At 58.1% G+C, this 21,489-nt stretch overlaps 11 protein-coding genes and 1 non-coding gene across 12 annotated transcripts; 6 read left to right on the top strand and 6 right to left on the bottom strand.

Annotated features, from left to right (window-relative positions):
- Positions 1–420: 420 nt before the first annotated feature.
- Positions 421–1,387, bottom strand: EHS24_006810 (uncharacterized protein; the record flags this gene model as incomplete). Its single annotated transcript, XM_028622211.1, has 4 exons — positions 421–444; positions 635–648; positions 713–1,163; positions 1,220–1,387. 4 exons carry the CDS (start codon positions 1,385–1,387, stop codon positions 421–423), a joined length of 657 nt encoding a protein of 218 aa, XP_028477103.1.
- Positions 1,388–1,645: 258 nt separating this feature from the next.
- On the top strand, positions 1,646–3,233 carry EHS24_006809 (uncharacterized protein; the record flags this gene model as incomplete). The annotated part of the gene is made up of 4 exons (XM_028622210.1): positions 1,646–1,802; positions 1,841–1,922; positions 1,959–2,150; positions 2,204–3,233. The coding sequence occupies 4 exons, from the start codon at positions 1,646–1,648 to the stop codon at positions 3,231–3,233; spliced, it is 1,461 nt and encodes a 486-aa protein (XP_028477102.1).
- Positions 3,234–4,266: 1,033 nt separating this feature from the next.
- Positions 4,267–5,227, top strand: EHS24_006808 (uncharacterized protein; the record flags this gene model as incomplete). The annotated part of the gene is made up of 3 exons (XM_028622209.1): positions 4,267–4,440; positions 4,485–4,862; positions 4,952–5,227. The coding sequence occupies 3 exons, from the start codon at positions 4,267–4,269 to the stop codon at positions 5,225–5,227; spliced, it is 828 nt and encodes a 275-aa protein (XP_028477101.1).
- Positions 5,228–5,567: 340 nt separating this feature from the next.
- On the bottom strand, positions 5,568–6,503 carry EHS24_006807 (uncharacterized protein; the record flags this gene model as incomplete). Its single annotated transcript, XM_028622208.1, has 5 exons — positions 5,568–5,606; positions 5,658–5,891; positions 5,944–6,101; positions 6,144–6,392; positions 6,449–6,503. The coding sequence occupies 5 exons, from the start codon at positions 6,501–6,503 to the stop codon at positions 5,568–5,570; spliced, it is 735 nt and encodes a 244-aa protein (XP_028477100.1).
- Positions 6,504–7,191: 688 nt separating this feature from the next.
- Positions 7,192–8,569, bottom strand: EHS24_006806 (uncharacterized protein; the record flags this gene model as incomplete). The annotated part of the gene is made up of 2 exons (XM_028622207.1): positions 7,192–8,146; positions 8,205–8,569. The coding sequence occupies 2 exons, from the start codon at positions 8,567–8,569 to the stop codon at positions 7,192–7,194; spliced, it is 1,320 nt and encodes a 439-aa protein (XP_028477099.1).
- An 845-nt stretch (positions 8,570–9,414) lies between these two features.
- On the top strand, positions 9,415–10,388 carry EHS24_006805 (uncharacterized protein; the record flags this gene model as incomplete). The annotated part of the gene is made up of 3 exons (XM_028622206.1): positions 9,415–9,479; positions 9,532–10,025; positions 10,075–10,388. 3 exons carry the CDS (start codon positions 9,415–9,417, stop codon positions 10,386–10,388), a joined length of 873 nt encoding a protein of 290 aa, XP_028477098.1.
- Positions 10,389–11,417: 1,029 nt separating this feature from the next.
- Positions 11,418–12,054, top strand: EHS24_006804 (uncharacterized protein; the record flags this gene model as incomplete). Its single annotated transcript, XM_028622205.1, has 3 exons — positions 11,418–11,549; positions 11,604–11,857; positions 11,910–12,054. The coding sequence occupies 3 exons, from the start codon at positions 11,418–11,420 to the stop codon at positions 12,052–12,054; spliced, it is 531 nt and encodes a 176-aa protein (XP_028477097.1).
- Positions 12,055–12,150: 96 nt separating this feature from the next.
- On the bottom strand, positions 12,151–13,968 carry EHS24_006803 (uncharacterized protein; the record flags this gene model as incomplete). Its single annotated transcript, XM_028622204.1, has 6 exons — positions 12,151–12,177; positions 12,223–12,725; positions 12,777–12,943; positions 13,031–13,428; positions 13,480–13,631; positions 13,677–13,968. The coding sequence occupies 6 exons, from the start codon at positions 13,966–13,968 to the stop codon at positions 12,151–12,153; spliced, it is 1,539 nt and encodes a 512-aa protein (XP_028477096.1).
- Positions 13,969–14,454: 486 nt separating this feature from the next.
- EHS24_006802 (uncharacterized protein) lies at positions 14,455–14,969 on the bottom strand (the record flags this gene model as incomplete). Its single annotated transcript, XM_028622203.1, has 3 exons — positions 14,455–14,632; positions 14,681–14,778; positions 14,835–14,969. 3 exons carry the CDS (start codon positions 14,967–14,969, stop codon positions 14,455–14,457), a joined length of 411 nt encoding a protein of 136 aa, XP_028477095.1.
- Positions 14,970–15,331: 362 nt separating this feature from the next.
- Positions 15,332–16,720, bottom strand: EHS24_006801 (uncharacterized protein; the record flags this gene model as incomplete). Its single annotated transcript, XM_028622202.1, has 1 exon — positions 15,332–16,720. The coding sequence occupies one exon, from the start codon at positions 16,718–16,720 to the stop codon at positions 15,332–15,334; it is 1,389 nt and encodes a 462-aa protein (XP_028477094.1).
- Positions 16,721–18,805: 2,085 nt separating this feature from the next.
- On the top strand, positions 18,806–20,732 carry EHS24_006800 (uncharacterized protein; the record flags this gene model as incomplete). The annotated part of the gene is made up of 5 exons (XM_028622201.1): positions 18,806–18,900; positions 18,995–19,739; positions 19,776–19,798; positions 19,910–20,299; positions 20,423–20,732. The coding sequence occupies 5 exons, from the start codon at positions 18,806–18,808 to the stop codon at positions 20,730–20,732; spliced, it is 1,563 nt and encodes a 520-aa protein (XP_028477093.1).
- Positions 20,733–21,106: 374 nt separating this feature from the next.
- EHS24_006799 lies at positions 21,107–21,207 on the top strand. The gene has a single exon. It is a non-coding gene; the product is annotated as a tRNA-Thr (tRNA).
- The last annotated feature ends 282 nt before the right edge of the window (positions 21,208–21,489 follow it).

Genomic DNA, 21,489 nt, shown 5'->3' with positions numbered 1-21,489 from the left:
GGGTATACCCGCCTTTCCGGATCGCATTCTGGGTGGGTCAAACCGGCTTCTAGGACGGCAACTGAACTGGGCAACTGGTCGACTCTGTCTGTTGTGGTGCCCTTCATCGAGAATGCAGAGCCGCGATGAGCTGCGGCCCATTCGTGGATCCAATATCTCCTTGACATGCCCCGGCGCGCCACGGTCCTCAGCCTCCGACGCCTTCTTTTGCTCAGGACTCTGCTCTCTGGGTACGCTGCACAGAATGCATGTTGGGATCTCGTGCGGGGGCCATACGGGGAAACGACTGTACGACTACGGGAAAAGGGGTCCAAGCCTGGGGATGATTCGTGGCCCCGGGAGCCAGAAATCCGATGGATATGGAGCACCGCGACGCCGCATGTGCTCGTCGCCCCGCACTCTTCGTAATATCCTGTTGCTCTATCCGGCACCGTAGGGAACAACCTGCAAGAAAAAAGTGGGGTCAGCATGGAGGCCCTCATTAAAGGTTCGGAGGCCCGCGCATGCGGGTCCTGTCTGTGCACAGGTCCACGCGCAGCAGGCTGTGGGAAGTCGGTCCATAGGGTGAGACCCCCATCCAGATCAATCTCCTCGCATGTGCGGGAACAGCTTGAACCACTCAATTCAAACTCACCTCGATGAAGTAGCCTGTAATCGGGCAATCACATGTCAGCTCTCAGTCTCTTGTTCCCGTGTGCGGTCTCCTGCTCACCATCGGGGTCCCGGATCATGATCATTCGACTGAAGACTTTCCTAAAGCCCTCCGTGAGTTCGTCGTCATTATCGTCGTCCGCGACGCCCATGCCGCGCTTGGTCGAGAACTCGATGCCGAGCGGCTTGAAAATCTCGACGCCATGGGCCTTGAACCGTTCCTCTGCGGCGACAGTGTCGGGACACGATATGCCCAAGTGGCCGAACCCAAAGCTCTCGGGCGGGTTGCCATTCTCGACCTTGCGCCCCTTGCTGCCGTGGACGTGAACGAGCTCGAGCAGACCGTCGCGCTGCTGCATATGCTTGAAAATGTCGGCGCCGGTCTTCTCGTCGGGGTAGTAGTAGGCCATGTAGTAGACGGTGCAGGGACCATTGTTGAGTGTCATGACGCGACGGAAGCCCAGCACATCGCGATAAAAGGGGATCGACACCTCGGGGTCCGTGATGCGGAGCTGTCACCAGTGGTCAGTCGCCTTGGATGCATACGATGCTAGTCACCGTCACTCACCATCGTGTGGTTCATGCGGAACCCCGCAGTGCCAAGTGGAGACGGGCCGTCTGCGCCTGGGATAGGGCCTCCAGGAGCGGGCCATAGGTCGTGGGGGTCGACATTGCCGTTGGCGTGGTGGTGCGCGTCGGGCTGGCCGTTGGTCGTTCCATTGGTGGCAGAAGTCATGGTGGTGGTGAATAACAAAGTAGCTGCTTGCAACTCTGGTGACCCAAGTCCATGTACCCCGACAATCTTTGTCAACAGGTTCGCACCGGGGGTGAATCGTGCCGATGGAAAAGACAGATGCGACCATCCGTCATGGTTTCTCCGTTCGGCCTTCATCCGCCTGATAACAAGGATCCCACAAGTCCGAACAGCGCCCACCTTTTCACCTTTTCCCCCATCCTGCGTTTTTCGAACATCTCGCAACTCACACATCTCACTATGCCTGCTACCCAACCAGAGCTCGGTACGGACCCCCTCCCCATCATCTGGAAGGGCGAGGAGGAGTACGAGGAGGCCCGGGTTGGCCGCGTCTTCAACCTCCGCCGTCCCAAGCGGTACCCGGTCGGTGTCCTCGAGGCCCGCAACGTCAGCGATGGTACGTCCCGCCTTTACCAACATGGGTGCTGACGTTAGTGATCCGCGGTGTCAACCTCGCCCGTGAGCGTGGAATCCAGGTCGCTCTCCGCAGTGGTGGTCACTCATGGGCCGCATGGAGGTGAGCTCATCTTCGCACAACTAAGCTGACCATCAGTGTTCGCCCCCAGTCGCTCCTCATTGATCTGGGCAAGATGCGCGAGCTGTCATACGATCCTGTCACCAAGATCGCGACCGCTTCGCCTGCCATCACCGGGGGCGAGCTCAACCCCCTTCTTTCGCGCTACGGCCGGTTCTTTGCCGGAGGACATTGCCCCACAGTCGGCATCGGTGGCTTCCTCCTGCAGGGGTGAGTTGTGGTCCAGACCTACTGCGGTGGTGGTGGTGGCTGACAAAGAACAGCGGTCAGGGATGGTGGGCCCGCGGTCTTGGTTGGTCGGCAGAGAACATTGAGTCGATCGATGTCGTCCTTCCGTCTGGCGAGCTCGTCACCGCCTCGGAGAAGGACAACGCCGACCTGTTCTGGGCTGCCCGTGGCTCTGGACCGGGCTTCTTCGGCGTCGTCGTGCGGTTCCGTCTCCACACCCGCCCTCGCCCACTTGACATGCACCACGTCACGTACATTATGCCCGCCAAGGAGAACTTCCGCGCCGTCATTACGTGGCTTCAGGAGGCTTGCCGCGGCGAGCTGGGCCCCAAGGTCGAGGTCGTCTGCCTGGCGTTTACCCGGGGACGCCTCTTTGGCGAGACCGGCCCTAACGAGCTGGAGAGCATGTTGGTCATTCGTGGCACTTCAAACACAGACTCGGAGGAGGAGGCCCGTGAGGCTTTGGCCCCCATGCTCAAGTGCCCCGGTGCCGCCAACGCCGAGGTCCGCGCCGAGATTGTGCCGACGTCGATGCCAGAGGAGTACGCCCGCCAGCTCGCCGACAACCCTCCTGGCCAGTACTTCCTGGGCAACTCGTGGCTCGTCGGTGAGCCCGCCGACATTGCCGACTCGCTCGAGCTGGGCTTCACCACGCTGCCCTCGCGCGAGTCCTTTTTCCTGTACTACAACATGGCGCCCCTCCGCCCCCTGCCGGACATGTCCTTTACCCTCCAGAGCGAGCACTATGCTGCCGGCTACATCATCTCCACGGGCGACGACGTGCCCGAGCAGGAGCGCTGCGAGCAGTGGCTCACCGACCGCCTGGCGTACATTGACAGCAAAAAGGACGGCTCGGGCGGCACCATTGGCATGTACCTCGGCGACTCGGACCTCGCGCACCGTGCTGGCAAGATCATGTCCGACGAGGCATGGGCCAAGTTTTGCAAGATCCGTGACGCTTACGACCCCAACCACATGTTTGCCGGATACCTCCACGGCGACAGCCTCTTGAATGTCGAGGCATGGAACCAGCCAAACTACAAGCCATACAAGGCGCCGGCCTAACTTGGCCAAGATGGTAATCTGTACATAGGGTTAATGTTAAAGGATTGTGACACATTGGTGGCATGGCGGCGTGTCCTACAGAGCACAGAATAGAAACAGGCCATGCATCACTCTTCTCCCCCCTTTCCAACTTGACATGAACATCGATGCCAAACGGTGTCGCGGTGTCCGGTCCGAGGTCCGACGGTATGCAATCTACTGTTGTCTGGTGTGTGTCACAGGTATCGGCCTCTTCCATGCCATGTAGATTGGCGTTCCGCCATTGTTCCCCCTCAGTTTGACTGTGTACGCCCGGAAAGTTGGCGGAAGCGGTCCTGTGTGCTCCATCTGGAGAGCCCAACCCCGCCATAGAGCCACAGACGTCCGACGTCCTGTCTGGTTGCCGGGTGTGGTGCTGTGTGCGTACATGTACATAGCCACCGGGGCGGCGAAAATCACCGACAACGATCGTCTATCTGGGGCGTAACCCCAGGCATCCGGCCGGCTTACGTTGGATAGCTTTGGTGCCATGGTACCATGGTGCAGCAACACCACGCGTGGGCTGAGTCACGTTGAGCCCCGGGTGGACGCATATCACCACCCCGCGCCTCTTGGTCAGCCATGGCGCAGGAATATCGGGAGAATGGACAGAATCCCCCAGCTCAAGCCTCGTTGCTTGGCGGCGTACACATCCATATGCCGTGCAGGTCTGAGGCCGCGGGGGGGTACGACAACCTGCCGTTTGCTGCGCGCTGCCCTCCTTGCAGTGCACAGGCGCACAGGGCTCTGGAGCCGCCTAAGGGAAGGTGCAGTCCACTGGCCACTGGCCACTGCTCGGAGTCCCGGACGCCTGGAACCGTGTGGGGTTGGTGGAGGAGTGCAGGGGTCCCGCATTCTCAATGTCCGTTGCCGCAGCAGCATATGCTGACCGCCGCTAGACGGCTGCTTGCCGACTTGCACCAGACGGTAACTTGACTTGATGGTATGTAACTGACTTTCGTGCACCTCAACTCACTCGCCTACTCACCAAGACACACCGCCATTGTTTTCCAGCATGACCGCCTCAGCCCTCCCCAAGCTCTCCACCGCGACCCTCTCGCTCTCGCTCCCCGGCGTCGCCTTCATCACCGGCGGCTCGAGCGGTCTCGGCGCTGGCGCTGCCCTCGCGTTCGCTGACCTCGGTGCCAAGATCGCCGTTGCCGATATCAACACCAAGCTGGGCGAGGAGGTGAGCACACAGCAGCCCGGGCAACATGTGGCTGACGAGACCAGACGGTGGCCAAGATCAACGGCACATACCCCGGCGTGGCCATCTTCGTGCGCTGCGACGTGTCCCAGGAGGCCGACATCGAGGCCGCCATCGCGCAGACGGTCGCTGCGTTTGGTCGTATCGACTATGCGATCAACGCGGCTGGTATCGTCGTGGCCGGCGACAAGGTCACCCTCATCAAGGACACGGACGCCAGCGTCTTTGACCGTACGCAAAACATTGACGCCCGCGGCGTCTTCCTCTGCATGAAGCACCAGATCCGCCAGATGGAGACCCAGGACGTCCCCGCCGGCCGCCCGCGTGCGAGCCGCGGCGTCATTGTCAACCTGGCCAGCCGTGCCAGTCTCGAGGGTGTGTCCAAGTTTGGCTCGTACTGCTCCGTGAGTGTGCGGTTCATATACCAGGCCCCGTGCGGCTGCTTGTGGCCGTCAATCCGACGTCCAAGCAACCTTGCTGACACCGTACTCAGGCCAAGCACGCTGTCCTCGGCATGTCCCGCGTCGCCGCCGTCGAATGCGCACCCAACCAGATCCGCGTGGTGGCCATGTGTCCCGGTCTCGTCAAGAGCCCCGGACACGTCGAGGCCGCCAAGGAGGTCGACGACTTTCTCCTCACAACGGTCCCCATGGGTCGCTTTGGTGTCGTGGAAGAGATCACTGACGGCCTCATCTTCCTGTGTTCCGACATGGCCAGCTTCCTCACCGGCAACGCGTTTGAGATTGACGGCGGTTGTGCTGCGCGTTAAGGTGCACCATGGTTTCTGAGTATATAGTCTTTCTAGGAGGGTCGTCATGTTACACATACAGGTTCACCGGTCCTCGTCCACAGCTTGCGCAGGCTCTTTCATGTGTTGGCCTGCTGTACTGACCCCCTTGGCCAACCAAAACCAAACTACAAGGCGAAGGCGGTCAATGGGGATCATTCTTCCTGTCTGTCAGTTAGCAGACAACCGCCCCCGCCCCGTATGGTCGTGAGTGGTACCCATGACTCTTGACTCTTGCATCCATGTCATTATGGTTACAGATGGTTGGCTCATTCAGAAGACGTCGGAAACCCTGGTAACTCGTACATGTCATTCTATCGCTCTACAGCTGGAACCCAGCGCTAACCTCGATGATCTGGCCCTGCGAGCGTCAGCCAAGCCCCCGTCTTTCTCTCTCTCTCGGTTGACTCACAGTGATCGACTTGTTCTCGCACAACGAGACGTACTGGCTCGCGACGTCCTCCACCTCGCAGATCATGTTGAGGGCGTTGGTCTGCTTGACCTTCTGCACGTGCTCTTCCGTAAAGCCCTTGCTCCACTCGGTGAGCATGACGCCAGCAGCCACTGCGTTGACGCGCGCGGGCGCACACGCCTTGGCGAGCGACTTGGCCAGGTGGACGGTACCGGCCTTGGAGACCGAGTATGCCTGTGCCATGTCAGCTTGTGTACGTGACATCCTCGTGTGCGGCACCACAAACCATGCTGCTTCCGCTGGGCTTGAGGCCCGCAACAGACGCCGAGATCACAAACGATCCCTTGTTCGCGATGAGCTCATCCTTGACCTCCTGCATGAGCCACAGGTGCGACATGACGTTGGTCTGGTAACACCTGATCCAGTCGTCATCCGACACCGACTCTGTATCCGGTCAGCCCTAACGCCATCCTGCTCGTCACCCACCAAGATCGTTGAAAGCGCCAAACTGCGTCCACCCAGCGTTGGAAATCACAATGTCGAGACCACCCAGGCCCTCCCGTGCGCCCTTGACAATCTGCGCGAGGCCCTCATGCGTGAACGCGTCGCCTTGGACGAGGACGTGTCCGTCGCCCTTCAAGCTCGCGCGAGTCTGCTCGGCACGGTCCTGCGCGGCCACGTAGTTGATCGCGATGCGCACACCGCGCTCGGCAAGCTGCTTGGCCACCTCGGCACCTGGGTACTGTCAGCCCTTTGTATCTTTGGGCCGTTTTCATGTTGGTGGGACATACCGATTCCACGGGATCCACCCGTGATGAGCGCGCGCTTTCCTTCCAGGCTGGGCATGGTAGTGGTGTGAACGTAGTGTGAAGCGGTGGATGGGTCGTCTGGTGAGTTTGGTTTACCGCGCAGTGTCTCCAACGTGCACGTCCCATCGCAAAAGTCGGGATCCGGCTCTCAGCCCACTCGCGGGTACCACGGAGTTGGCAATCAAGTTGCCGGTGATCCGGTGAAGCTGTTCAGGGTGTTGCGGAGCAGCGGGGACGCTGTTTTCCGACGATGGCTGCGCCGGGCTACATTGCCGCCCGCATCGACTGCGGAGGCGTTTGGCAAACGACGTGGGGCGGACCTACGCGACGGCGAGGACCATGCAGTCATGGTGGGCAGGCGAGTGTGTGGCAGAGGGGTGGGTGCGAGGCTTCGGCAGACACAGACACGCAACGTGGGTGGACTATACTCAAAGTGAAACGTTCGAGTGGATGGCCGCTGGGATGACGCACAGATCCTGGCAGAGTCTGCGATCAAGATCTCATGTCGGTGTCTAGAAAACAATTACACTGACGTACTGACGCCAGTTCGACACGAGACTGCCGATGATGGCCTTAGCCGCGTCTACCGCTGCAGCTCGGACTGTATGTTCTTGTCTTCGCTGTTCCGCTCCATCACATTGTCCGTATTCTATGCATGAATGACGCCTCTTTTGCCGAGAGTCCCAAATGATCTACTGATAACACACAAGCACTACCGCCAAGCTTTAGACCTGCTCGTAGATCCACTTGTACTTGTCGCCCAGGAACTGCTGGGCACGGAGGTCACCGGAGCGGGCGTGGCCCTCAAAGCGCTCGGCGCGGGCAGCGCGACCACAGAGACGGCCAAGCTCGCCCGACGCCTTGGGGTCCTTGACCTCCTGGTAGGTGACGGTCTTGAGGTACTTCTGCACACAGAGACCGCCGGTGTAGCGCGCCGACTTCTTGGTGGGGAGGACGTGGTTGGTGCCGATACACTTGTCGCCGTACGACACACAGGTCTTCTCGCCGAGGAAGAGGGCACCGTAGTTGCGCATCTTGTCGAGGGCCTCACGGGGGTTCTGGGTGAGGATCTGGACGTGCTCCGAAGCAAACTCGTCGGCGAGGGCGAAGGCCTCGTCCAGCGAGTCGACGACAATGACCTCACCGTAGTCGCGCCACGAGGTGGCGGCAAGCGCGGCGGTGCTCATGTCGGTCGAGGTGAGAATGCGCTCGCAGTGGGCAATGGTCTCGGTGGCGACCTTCTCCGACGTGGTGATGAGGACGGCGGGGGTGTCGGGGCCATGCTCGGCCTGCGAAAGAAGGTCCACAGCGCAGGTGAAGGGCGAAGCGTGCTCATCGGCAACGACAAGGACCTCGGTGGGGCCAGCGAAGAGGTCGATACCGATCTGGCCGTACAGCTTGGCCTTGGCGTTGGCGACAAAGGCGTTACCGGGGCCAGCAATGAAGTCGACCTTGGGAATGGTCTCAGTGCCGAGAGCCATGGCAGCAATGGCCTGGGTACCGCCGAGGAGGTAGATGGCGTCGGCACCAGCAAAGTGCATGGCAGCGACGGTGGAGCTAGGGATCTCGCCAGCGATGGGGGGAGTGCAGCCGATGACGTTGGGGACACCGGCGACCTTGGCGGTGAGAATGGTCATGTGGGCCGAAGCGAGCAAGGGGTAACGACCACCAGGAATGTAGCTGTTGCAAGTCAGCCCATCAAGTTTCTTGTTCTGGCAGGGTGTCCATCACAACTCACCAGCCAACGTTCTGGATGGGGACGTTCTTCTGGCCAAGGAAGACGCCGGGCTGGATCTCCAGCTCAAACTCGCCAAGCGAGGCCTTCTGTGCCTCGGCGAAAGTGCGGACGTTGTTCTGGACAGTGCGGATGTCCTCGAGGACCTGGGCGGGGACAGTGGCGATAATATCCTGGATCTCCTTGTCCGAGAGCTTGAACGACTCGGGCGACCATTTGTCAAACTTCTCGCTGTACCTGCGGACGGCGGCATCGCCCTCGGCGCGGACATCGTTGATGACACCCTCGACGATGGCAGTGACATCGAAGGCGGGGGCGGCGCCGTTGGCGGTGGGAGGGGCGGGCTTCTTGAGGTGACGGGCGACCATTGTGATTAAGACTATTGAGAGTTTGGTTGCGAGGAGGAGAGGACGTTGGACAAGTTGTTGCACGTCGTTCTCGCTCTCGCTGTTATTAAGTACTCGACAGCCCTTTCATGTCAGCCTTTCAGCATAGCCGGTGGGCGACGGACCATCAATGTCCGGGTAACTAGAGCGGGTACTAGGTATCCATCACCGCGATCCATTAACCCGGGATTGGCACAGCCGTTGCCCGCCTCTCGGTTTGGCAGAAAAAACCGAGGCATCCACCTCCCGGTCTGGGTGCAGAATACACCATTGTAAGGTGCACCGGAATCCAGAGAGTAATGGCGAGCAAGCAGACGGCAGCACCTCGTTCCCGATGTCTCCGAATCTATGTTAATCACTTGTCAACGCTTAAATGAGATACTAAAATTCACTAATGGTACTACCACAATAGGTTAATTGTGGTAGTCTCCCATTATGTTCTGTAGAGGCCTGACGTTGCAATTATAATGACGTGGTCTCTTTGCTTCTATGCCAGAGGTCACGTATAAAGGTAACGCCATGCGTTTGACCGAAATGCCTATAGCATATAGCATTTCATTGTCCTTGCCGGCCCGTGCTCTGGCGTCTGTGGAGGTGCATCACGTGACATGGACCCTGATAACGGCCACCAAGTCGGCGACCGTCGGCAACCAGGCCCGGGTCAGAACCCGGGTTCGGTGACTCGGAGTCGTGATCTCCGCATGGGATACAACAATGCCCCCCACCGAACGGAAGCCCGAAGGTCCTTCAGCAGATATAGGCAACGTCAGCACGCCAGTCTCTTGACATTTCCATACCTCACCCCCACACACAACAACTCTTTCACAATGTTCGAGAGCACCGGTCAGTTCCACCGTATCCCCGTCGGCTTTGGCCCCGCCCCTTCTCCTCGGTAAGTCCCCCTCTGCTGTCCCATTCCTCAGACTTGCCCTAACATTGTTCAGCCAGAACAAGGAGGGCAAGAAGTTTGACTGGAGCAACGCCGAGGCCCACCTTACCGGTGTTGTCTACGATGTCGGCCGTGAGGAGCTCAACGCTCTTCTTCCTGAGGGCTACGAGGTCGACCCCGAGTGCGAGCAGCCCACTGTCCTCTTCGAGGTCATGAACCTCCGCAACCTCCCGTGGCTCGCTGGCCGTGGCTACAACACCTGGGGTGTCTACGCCGGCAACGTCAAGTGCACCCGCGTCTCGCCTCCCGTCATCGCCTCGTACCAGCTCGTTCTCTTTGAGAGCTTCACCGACCCAATCGTCACCGGCCGCGAGGAGCTCGGCTTCTGCAAGATGTACGCCGACCTCCCCGACCCCAAGATCGAGAATGGCAACTTTGTCCACACCGCCTCGTGGTTTGGCACCGAGTTCATGCGCCTCGAGGTCCCCAACCTCACCTTCCGCCCTGTCGAGGAGAGCCCCTCGTTCAAGCCCCGTCCTTACACCGTCCGTGAGTAAAAAGAGAACGCACGTCACAGGCACTAGCTGACCAAACCAAGCCGGCGTCAACGGTATCATCCACCACCGCTACGTCCCCGCTGTTGGCGAGCCCGGCAAGCACGACGCCTCGTACGCGACCTTTATGCCTGGCCGTGGCACCAACCTCCCCAAGATCAAGAAGTTTGCCACCACCACCAGCCCCCTCGAGGACATCCAGTTCTCCATCACCTCGCACCCTTGGGAGAAGCTCCCCACCCTGTGGAACATTGTCGACGGTCTCGCCAGCCTCAAGCTTGGCAAGCCCCGCGAGTTCCTCTACCAGATTGACGACGGTGCCGGTGACTGCGGCTCCAACAAGCGTATTGAGAAGTAGATGCAGTTTAGGCTTTGGGCTTAGTGTAGAGGATGGATGTGTGTTGTAGAACTGGAACATGCATCAGGCAATGAGTTAAGAAACACTTTGATGCAGTTAGACACAACCGATCAGAACTGGTTTAGCTGGGACAGACATTAGGCAAAGAGTCAAGACGGGCGACACTGCGATCCTGGAAATTATGTGATTGGAATCGAAGGCTTCCGCGCCACCCGAATGCCGCAGGTCTCTAGTTCTGCCATACATGCATTAGACAATTAATGGACACTATCTTCCTGATCACATCTGCATTACCATTTCAGTGGCGCCAGCAACATGCTGACGTCTGCACTGAAGATCGGAACCACCTGCGTATCGTATATCGTCAGCCCTAGGAGTCATCTGGGTATCAGAAGGCACGGTGGGCACGGTTAATCCAGAACGACCCCACTGCCGGCTGCAACTTAGGCAGCCCTATAGACATCCGGATGCCAATATGCTGGAGATCACTGTTTATCCTCAGCTCGCATAGACGCGTATGGGCCGCCGGCTGTAGATGATGGCTCGGTGAGGTAGGCGCTGACCGATGGCCGCACCGGACACAATGTACCATATTGATAATGGCCGAGACGGAACGGTTCCATGGGTGGTTCCATCGGTCAACCCGGGTATGTACCCGGCACGTTATTGTCCCGTGCTGCGGGGGCCGCTACACGCTGTATGCTCCATGTGCATGCTATGTGCCCGTACCATCAACCGAGTGCGCGAGTGCCATGAATGGCTCGGTAACCTTACTGGTCGTCAAAGGGTAAACGCCGCAGATGGGCAGGCGGGGTCCCCTCGGCGGCACAGTCGGAACCAGGATCGGCAGGTCGGGTGTGCGGAGTCCGTCACTGATTACAGTGAGCCCCGCAGCAAGCTGTCGTGGGGTATATTATGTTGAGCATCTGCTGGACATCTCAACCACTCACTCACACTCTCCTCTCCGCTCCATAGCCTCACAGCCTCACCGCTTCACCACCACCCCCAACCTTCTCAACACTTTTCACAATGGCTGAGCCCACCAACATCAACCGCTACGTTACCGGCCACGACGAGAACGGCCACGCCATCTTCTCGTTCGAGGGCTCGGTTCCCTACACCAAGGTCCTCGAGAAGTCGGGCAAGAACGCTCTCTTCGGCGTGAGTTGAACACTTTTCGAAAGCGCCCGCGGCACTGGCTCACTCTATCCACAGGTCCCCTGGAAGACCGACTCGTTCCCCTCCGAGTGCAACGGCAAGGAGGACGCTGCTGTCATCGGCGGTCCCCTCCACAACGACGAGGGCACTCTCTGCCGTGTCGTCGAGTTCCCTCCCAACACCTCGTCGCCCTTCCACCGCACCTGCTCGCTCGACTACGGCATCCTCGTCTCGGGTGAGATGCACCTTGAGCTCGACGACGGCCACACCAGGAAGTTTGTCCAGGGTGACGTTGCCGTTCAGCGTGGAACGTAAGTCTCGCTACCAGAGTCGCTTGGAGGCCTTTTGAGCTGACACAAACAGCATGCACGCTTGGCACAACCGCACCAACGAGTACGCTCGCATGATCTTTGTCCTCGTTGCCGCCAAGCCCACTGTCATCAACGGCAAGGTCCTCGAGGACGCCATGATCCGCGACACCCCCCTTTACGAGGACGGCTCGTACTAGAGACACAGACCGAGTATGTAGGATAAGAACGAAATGGCATGCAATCTGCGCTACAGTGCGAATCACCTGACTCTCCTGCGCGCCTGGTACATATGCTCACCCAATGGTATAGATGAAGAAGAGCTGGTGTGTGAGCTTTGTCCTATGCACGCGAGAACTGAAACTCACCACCCAAGACACGATCACCATGATGACGTATTGACCCCCAAAGAACATGGTCACCGACTTGTACACCTTCCACCCCTTAAACTCCTTACCCTCCAGGGCCATCTCGTCTCGCAGCTTGATCCGCTGCTTTTCATTCTTCCTCAGTACGTGGCCGAGGAGTTTGCCATCCAGGAAATCCAGGATGGGTCCCTCAAAGACCTGCCACGCCTTGATGGCGATGAGGAAGTAGATGACACGCTCATAGCTCTGGCCCGGGGTCGCGTCCTGGATGGCGCCACAGGCCACTTCGAGGATGATGTTGTTGCAAGCGACGAAACTGGACCACATGCCGTACGCCGTGCCCATGAGTGTGGGGTCGTTGATGATGAGCGGGATGCTTCCGATGAAGGGCAGGACGTTGAGGGCGAGCGCAAACGACGCGATGAGGATGGGCGCAATGGCGTTGACGGTCGTGAGGCCGATGAGCGCAAACGCAATCACGTAGGCGATGGCACCGAGTGACACTGACAAGGATCAGTTCAGGAGCACCCCCGGAACCGGGCCAATTGACTCACCAAACGGCATGCGCCAGCCTATCTTATCGTAAAACAGACCCAGGACGGGGACGACGACAATCACAACGACGTTAAGTAGCGACGAATAGTACCCGCCAGTCAAGGCGGTGGTGCCGCGTGTACGTTCTTGGATATCGGTCAAGTTGGCAGAGTACACTGTGCGCGCACTGTTCTGGAACAGATGTGTGCCGCAGAGCATCCAGTAGAACGAAGGGCTGGGGGAATGAGCACCGTCTTGGCCTGTTGTCACTTACATTCGGAGAATGTTGAGGAACGCAGCTTGCGTCCGCTTCAGCCCGCCACCCTTGACGATGTCCCGTCCCGCCACAGGCCGATACTGCTGAGGCACCACGCGGCGCTCGAACACGCCGTAGCCGACGACGATGAGGGCACAGAACACAGTGGAAATGGCCGGGATCCACAGACCCCATCCATACCACCCGCCAAGACGGGACATGGGCACCGCGCACGCGCGCGCAATGACCGTGGTGACCGAGTTCCAAGCCAGATCGAGGGCAATGGCAAACGCAAGGAGCGAGCCGTTGAACCAGTGGGCGTACAGCTTGTTCTGCGACGTCTCGATGATGATGCTTCCAAAGCCCATGAAGATACGGCCACCGATCAGGAGACCGTACTTGCCTGAATTGGTGGACTGGGGAGCGGTGTCAGCGTAACCAAGTCAGTGGAACAGTTGTATACGCACGGAAGCGGCGATGATGGAGCCCACGACGCAGAAACCGCTCGCAATGGCGGCACCGTACAGCCCGCCATAGTAGTCCATGACCGCACCGCCGATGATGGGGAGGACAGTGTTGACGAGGTTGCTTGCGGTGGAGATACTGGCGAATTGAGCGTCTAAATGGGTCAGCTCGGGCCAGCGATCTACCTAAGCAGACGTACTGTTAAGGTTCAACTCCTTCATAATAGTACTTTTCAACGGCCCCAGAGTCGCCTCTGCAAACGCCGCTCCAGTACTGAACAGCACCACAAAGCAAAAGGCCATGATGCGGTACTTGAGAGGAATATCGTCAATCTGCCAATTGATCTCGTTGGCGAGTTTGTTTTTGTCGCCCATTTCTTTGGGGTCCTCGCAGCGAGCGACGACCGCCTTGTCGTCGTCATAGTCCTCGTCCTGGGACGTTGTCTCGCTGTTGGGGGGGCGGTCCGCTACCGCCGACATGTGGGGAGCCATGGTCAGAAGGGGGACGAGTTTTCGTGGGCAGTGGTGAGACGCAAGTCACACGATACCCGGCTTTTTAGTGACCATCTGCTCTGTTGCGATCGAGCAGACTTTACGGCTTCCTGCGCATCGGCCGATTCAAGTTTTATCAGATACCTTGGCTCGGGGTTCACCTTGCTGACGCCAAGTGTTCTTGGCAGGACATTCCCTTTGCTCCCAGGTGCTGCGGGCACAGTTCATCGCGGCCAAGATGGGGTCAGGTCACCGCGGCCGAACTTGGACAGCCATATGCAGCCATTCGCGAGGCGCACGTTTGTGTGCATCGCTTGCGGATCGAATGGGAAGAGGTTGTATACACCCGATGTTAGGGTCGTTGCGCGTCGAGGCCGCGACCTGGGCGGTCGGTTACCAGTCCCTCTTGCTTCTTTCGATTCTCCAAACTGATCCATGTCGGCGAATCCGCTCTTCTACCATCGGCTTTGCGCTCGGACTACACCACTACACTTTGACCACCTTGTCAGGGTATGCAGCCACCCAGGCCTTCCATCCTCCGGCCAGAACATAGGCCTTGGACTCGGCGCCATTGGCCTCCACCCAGTCTTGGTACCAGCCAGCCGAGCGCGGCCCGCGACCGCCGGGGCTGCACGAGTTGCAATGGAACACGACGGTAGGGACACTTTATCCGGTTCAGCGTTGCTTTTATAAAACGGTAGGAAGGACTCACCGCTTGAGAAGTTGCGCCGACACGGGCAAGGTCGGGTAAAAGGTCTGAGCTGGGAGGTTGACGGCCCCGGGAATCACAGCGTGGGAAGCCCCCTCGTCCTGTTGGATACAAGTCAGTGCGCGCGCTCGTCACAACATTGCAGGCCACCACGCACCCCAACGATATCCGTCCGGCGCGCGTCCACAACGATATAGTCGACGCCAGGAGTGCCCTGGAGATCGGCCAGCTCCTGAACGGTCATCTGGGGAGGAGTCGCCTTGGGGGCGGGGAAGTTGGCGTGCCAGGACATGGTGGTGCGACTGGAGTTGCTACCGTTTCGAGTAAGATGGGTTGCGAGTCTTGGTGTGGTTGGAGTGAGGATACGAAGAAGCATGGACGGACAGTCGAGGAGGAAACAGAGAGAAATAACAAGATCCAAGATCACGACACCATTTTGAATAACAAGCCAACCATTTTGATGTTCGTCATTCCCTCCCATCGCATCAGCGCGGAGATTCTACCCCGCGTTTTGCCCCGCATCGTGTCCCCCACACCTTCAACATGCCATCCATAAATGCAAAGGTACACCCAATTCCAGCGGTAAACAATCCCAGCGCCATTTGGGAGCATGAACGATACCACAAAAACTCACTCCGGCTCTACCTCTTGGGTCTACATCCTGATCGTCAGGTGGGGGCTCTTACGGACCCTCAGGATACCAATGAGGGCCGCAGCAACGGCGGCGATGCCGCCTGCCCAGAACATTGCGGGGCGGTACGCGGAGATGCCGTGTCCGGTACCACCAAACGCGGCCAGAAGGTAACCAGCAATGGGTGCGCCAGCCAAGTAACCGCCCACCCATCCGCTAACAATCATGCCAAAGGCGACCGCCATGTGCTGCGTTCCCATGACGCTGCCAACAACAGTCGGCATAATGGCGAAGAATCCTCCACTGGCTGCACCGTTGACAAAGGTGAATACCAGGACGGGGCCGAAAGAGGTGGATGCTGGCCAAATGACGAGCAGGGACAGAGCGATGAGGGATAGAATAAGGAAGAGGGTGTTGAGGGGTCCGAACAGGCGATCCGAGCACACACCAGTGAAGATGCGGCCGATGGCGGAGGAAAAGTTCCACACGCATACCAGGACGGCGCCAAGGGATGCGCTCAGATGGAGAGACTGAGCGTACAGTGGCAGGAAGAATGGTGGGACGATGAGAGGGAATGTGCCGAGCGCGCCGGCGAGGAACAGAATGTTGAAGTCGAACTGCTTGAACAGGGACCAGTCAACGAATTGCTTGCGCATGACTGTGAATCGCTCCTTGACAAAGTACGCAGCAGGAAGTCCCGTAGCCAGCATGAGGAATCCAACTAGGCGGAAGGTCCATTCGACGCCGAGGTTACGCACGCCGGCCTCAAGTGACAGGCTGATAATCGCACCACCCAGCCCACCGCCAGCGTAGACGATGCCGACGGCGGTACCCCGCTTAGTGGTAAAGTACTGCACAGGCGTAATGCTCGCTACCATGAAGCACTGGCTGACGCCGATTCCCATCATGACGCCAGCGGTCATGAACAGACCTGCAATGTTGTGTGTCGCAAAACTGGCGAGGATCTGTCCAAACGCCATGAAGCATACGCCGACCATGCCCATGGCGCGTGCGCCGATGATGCTCAATCCACGCGAGTTAAGCATTGCCAACACAGCCAACATGGCAATAGCAATGGAGCCGACGAACGCGAGGGTCGAAGCGGGCGCTAGACCGCGGTCGACGAGGGCAGCTTGCAGCACACCCCATGAATACGACGTCCCGACGAACCAGAAGCACAGCAGGGTACAGCATGCGATCATCGTCCATGCCTCGGGGCCACCGTCCGGAATGGCATCTGTGAGGTTGGCTTCGGCTGTGGCCTCAGATTGTGGTTCCCCAGATATTGGTTCTGTCAGACGCGTGTCGGATGGTGTGGAGCGAAACGCCGCCATCTCCACAATGTCAACCTCAGCTTGCGGGGCCTCTGTGCCGGCATCGACGGGGGCTGTTGGTGCCGTTTTTGTTGCCATGGTGTGCAGGAAATACGTGGTAGAGGAGGATGTGGAAGACGATATGGATATCTTGTCCGTCCTGCCGTTGTGAATGTTGACTCGACTGTGATTGTGATTTTACCGCCCGGTTGCTGGCAAAGCGCTCGCTTGCGGCGTTCCGAACCACTGACGTCACTCCAGCGCTCACGCCCGGCCGATCGGCGATCATGCGTGCCCGGTAATCGTAATTGATCCCGTCAGGCCCATCCAACGGGGATCCACGTGGTTATCACGTGGACATCGCCAGTGGCCGATCGGCGCCACCCAACTTGCCGATGTGTGATGGATGATCGTCACAGTCCGCGAGTCAGTTCCGCATCGCCGAGATTTCTGGCATCTGCGTTGCTACTTGCTTCAGATTCCCCTTCCGTGGGAGGTGCGTAGTGGGCTGAGTTTCCTGTATCTGGCCCAACCGGTCCGACTCTCGTGGGACGAGGGTCCGCGTCGCACACGACCAGAGGGACATCGGAAATCGCTCGGCTCCGCTGGATGAAGCGCACTGTGTAGCGTTGGAGTTGAGTCCAGGGGTTCGCATGGCGGCCAATATGCGGTCATGTGGCATGCAACCACCCCAGTTTACCCCATTTTAGTGGTTGTGGATGACCGGCCGGACATTGCCCACTTGTGACCGCGTGTTGCAGCACGCCGGTGACGATGTGCGATCAACGAGCTGTGTGTGAGAGTATAAAGAGTCGCCGAGATTTCGGCACACTGATGACTTCAGGCTGGTCCAACGTATGCTATTGATAGCGGTGGCTGCTCGAAGCTGAGGTCAATTGATCACCGTTACGGCCGAGTGGACGTTGCACCCCGCACACACTTTCAAACATGCGGCCGTCGGCATGAAACGAAGGCGATGATGACGCGTCCGTCGACATCGTTGAGCCTTTTCCGGGCAGATGTCCGGCTCGTACGCAACAGGGGTCTTCATGATATGGGGTCCATGGTACCGGTAACATCCCGAACTCTTCCCGTTCTACCGGTTGTTACGGCAACCGCCCCTCTTCAAGACCTGGACCGAGCTCTCAACCGCCAAGATACCGGTGCCAACTTCCTCGGGATGGTCCTGGCAAGCCATCAACAATTCACTGACGACTCGGCCGAGTTGTTCGTGAGAGACAGCCAGTTGTTGCTGCATGAAGTGGGGGTCAACTCAGAGTCCTTGCGTCAGGTGATCAGTTGTTGACTGGATGGTCGGATGTTTGCACAATGTGTTTCAGAACAGAAACACGCCGAGGAGTTGGACCGAGGAGTTTACCAATGACCAATGACGACTTAAAAGTCGAGTGCCTCGTGCCGAATGGTAGCCGTGAAGAGCCACCTGGAGCGGGGTTCATGTCTCCGCTGAGCCTGGGAACTGGAAGAAGTATCGGCAGTTACAAGAGTGCAGCTGTTGAGGAGCCGTCGCCGACAAACACTGCCCTTGTCGTGCAAAGCCATACCGTTCTGGTACTCGTGGCGTCAGATTTCGACCCCAAGGTACGCAGATAGAGGCTGCTTGGAGGTGCAGGTTCTACAACCGGCAGTAACCGGTAGTCACGTCACAGACGACCATTGTATTAGCCTCACTCGCCAGCCAGTTGTTATCTGTTGGCTCTCCAAAGTGGCAGGAGCCACAAGAGGGGGCTGTGATCGCTCGGCAACTCGGCCGCAGTTCAGTTATCTCCGGACTCCACTTTAGTCAACTCCAAATCTCCGTTCCGGACGTGCCTCGTTGCCTTTCACTCCTTCTCGCCTCTCCGTTGTCTTACTTTGGCTATGGGCGGTGTAGCAGCAGTGAAGGGAGTGTGCCGACAATACACACTATGTGCCGGACCTTTCCCCCCACCCTCTCCGTGGGGTACCCGACCGACACCCACGGGGCCTCATCCAGTCGCCGCAAGAAGTGGGAGGGTGGGAGGGTGGTGTCCTTGCTGTGAGAGCCGGGCGGCGCAGAGATGCCGCTTGCCCCTAGAGACGTAGAGACGCTGTTGTTGACTCGTACATATACTATGAACTCAACGAACTCAACATGTCCCTGGATAACTCACCGTCCCTCCATTCCCATTGGTACTACGTTCAGCCATGGGTCTCAAGTCAGTCTACAACATGTATGGGCGGGGTAAGCCCCTGCGCATCGCCATTTCTTTTGCCTGCCAACTTGCTTTTGTCCTCTTCGGGTGAGTGAAGAGACCTGAAGGGACCGCCTGCCCAAGACTGTCGTCAGGCTTGGCACGGTGGAAACTGCTCTAGCGAGTGCCACTGACACTTCAGTTACGACCAAGGTGTCTTCTCCGGCATCGTTGGCAACCAGGATTTCCTTGACCAGTTCAACCACCCCAACGCAGGACTCGAGGGCATCATTGTCTCCATCTACAACCTTGGATGCTTCTCTGGCTGCATCCTTACATTCATCATCTGCGAACGTCTTGGTCGCCGCAAAAGCATGTGGGTCGCCATGGTCTTCATTCTGGTCGGTGCCGTCCTACAGACGTCAGCCACAACCGTGCCACATCTGATGGTCGGTCGATACATTACTGGTATTGGCACCGGAATCGAAACGTCTACTGTTCCGGCATACCAGTCCGAGCTATGCGAGGCCAACATGCGTGGCCGCCTCGTCGCCTCCGAGCCCCTGTTCGTCGGCGTTGGTATTGAAATCGCCTACTGGTTTGACTATGGCATGAGCTTCACCAGTGGCTCCATTGCCTGGCGCCTGCCCATTGCCTGCCAAATGATCTTCGCTGTCATTGTGATTATACTCGTGTTCGGTCTTCCTGAATCTCCGCGTTACCTCTACGCCCATGGCCGCAACGAGGAAGCCCTCCAAGTCCTGTGTGATGTGTACGACACACAACCGGACGACCCCAAGATTCAGAAAGAGCAAAACGATGTCCTCGAGGCTCTCGCCCTGGAGCGTGAGCACGGCGAATACAAGTGGAGCGAGCTTTTCAAGCGCGACGAAGTCCAGACAGGTCGTCGTGTGCTCCTTGCGTACGGCATGCAGTTCATGAACCAGGTGGGTTGTCATATGTGGAATGGCGCTAACAGACAGATGGGAGGTATCAATCTGGTCGTGTGAGTTAAAAATGATGTCTGCCAAGCCTGGGCAAACTTAGGGAACTGTCGTGCACTTCCCCCCAGAGGCTCATCTAGTGTATTTATCCACATCAGCCACTGACGTGACAGCTACTACGTGACGACTGTTCTCGAGGACAACGTCGGTCTCGACCGCAACCTCTCGCTCATTCTGGGTGGCTGCATCAACTTCATGTTCGTCGTCGGTTCACTGTTCCCCACCTTCCTCCTCGACCGCGTTGGCCGCCGCAATCCAATGATTTGGGGTGCTCTTGGCCTTGCCATCTCGATGATGATGATTTCCATCCTCCTCAGCTTCCAACATCTCGGTGGCGCCATTGCAAAGTCAACCAGCACTGCCGCCGTTGCCTTCTTCTTCACCTACATGCTGGTGTTTGGCGGGACGCAAAACGTGGTGCCATGGGTATACGTTCCGGAGATTCTGCCCCTCCATGTCCGCGCAAAGGGCACAGCTGTCGGAATCTCCGCCAACTGGCTCTGGTAAGTCGAAATTGTTGCTGATCGGCCATTGTCGAATTTCGCGTGATTTTTCGGGATTTTTCGCTGACACTCAACTTCACATCTCTGTCACTGGCTTTTGCGACACTCATTTTGCCCTTCCAGGAACTTCTTCGTCGTTATGATCACCCCTACGCTCATTGAGAGCCTCAAGTGGAAGGCCTACCTGCTCTTCATGGCGACCAATTTTGCGTTCATGCCGCTTGTCTACTTCTGTTACCCAGAGACCAACTGTCTCACGCTCGAAGAGGTAGACTGGTTCTTCCTCGAACCCGGTGCGGTCAAGCGCTCCCTACGCGTGGCGAAACACGGTTGGGACATCGAAGGCCGTCCTCCCGTGCACGCATTCGAGGGTGGGACTCTTTCGACACCCGAGAAGCCGCTCGCTGCTGTGACCCACGACGAGAAGAGCTGAGGCATCTGAACTTGGTCCAGAATCAGCAGGAGGCGGGAAGAGGTGCAGCGATCTCCGATGTGAAAGAAGTAATCAGAAATGTAGGAGGTAACCTAGCAGTCTGCCCCAGTCTCTCCTGGCCACTTCTAATGTGAGGTCACCCACTGCCTCAATGGGCTTTGATCCCGCGTTTACTCACATTTCGACCATACGTCGCGTTCTAGTATTGGATACAGGCGGCGGGGCAAGTGTATGAGTAGTATAGAGTGTGCATTCTCCCTAGAGGCTTTTCTACACCCTGTTCGGTCCGTGTGGGCAAACAGTCACGGTTTCGCCATCTGGCCGGTAGAATGATGAACCCTGGAGTTCGACGCAGCTACAGCCTCAACATGTCTGCCTTCTTAGTTCAGTGGTTAGAATTTTTCACTAGTAGTGTCTGTCTCAACGCAGCCTGGCTAAGATGAAAGGGTCACCCGTTCAATTCGGGTAGAAGGCAAGATTATTCTTTTTGGAGTTGGTCAGGTCAACCTTTGCCTTTGGGCCTGGAGCTCACGAACTTATATCCAGTATTAGAGTGAATGAGAACTGTGAAAGGCGGGACGGTATGTTCGTGGGTTTAGATGGATCCCGTCTGGGAGTCTGAGTCGGCTAACCCGATTGGTGAAGATTGACATACCGCCCTGTGCAAGACCGTAAGAGGCCAAAGGCAAAGGCTATATGGTGTATGTACAGTAGTCAAGGGGATCAAGGGTAGCTATCGTTGACTACCCATTGTCGA

The sequence above is a fragment of the Apiotrichum porosum genome, assembly GCF_003942205.1.
Source record: "Apiotrichum porosum strain DSM 27194 chromosome Unknown scaffold_4, whole genome shotgun sequence".
NCBI classification, from domain to species: domain Eukaryota; kingdom Fungi; phylum Basidiomycota; class Tremellomycetes; order Trichosporonales; family Trichosporonaceae; genus Apiotrichum; species Apiotrichum porosum.
This window is presented reverse-complemented; position numbering and strand designations above follow the sequence as displayed.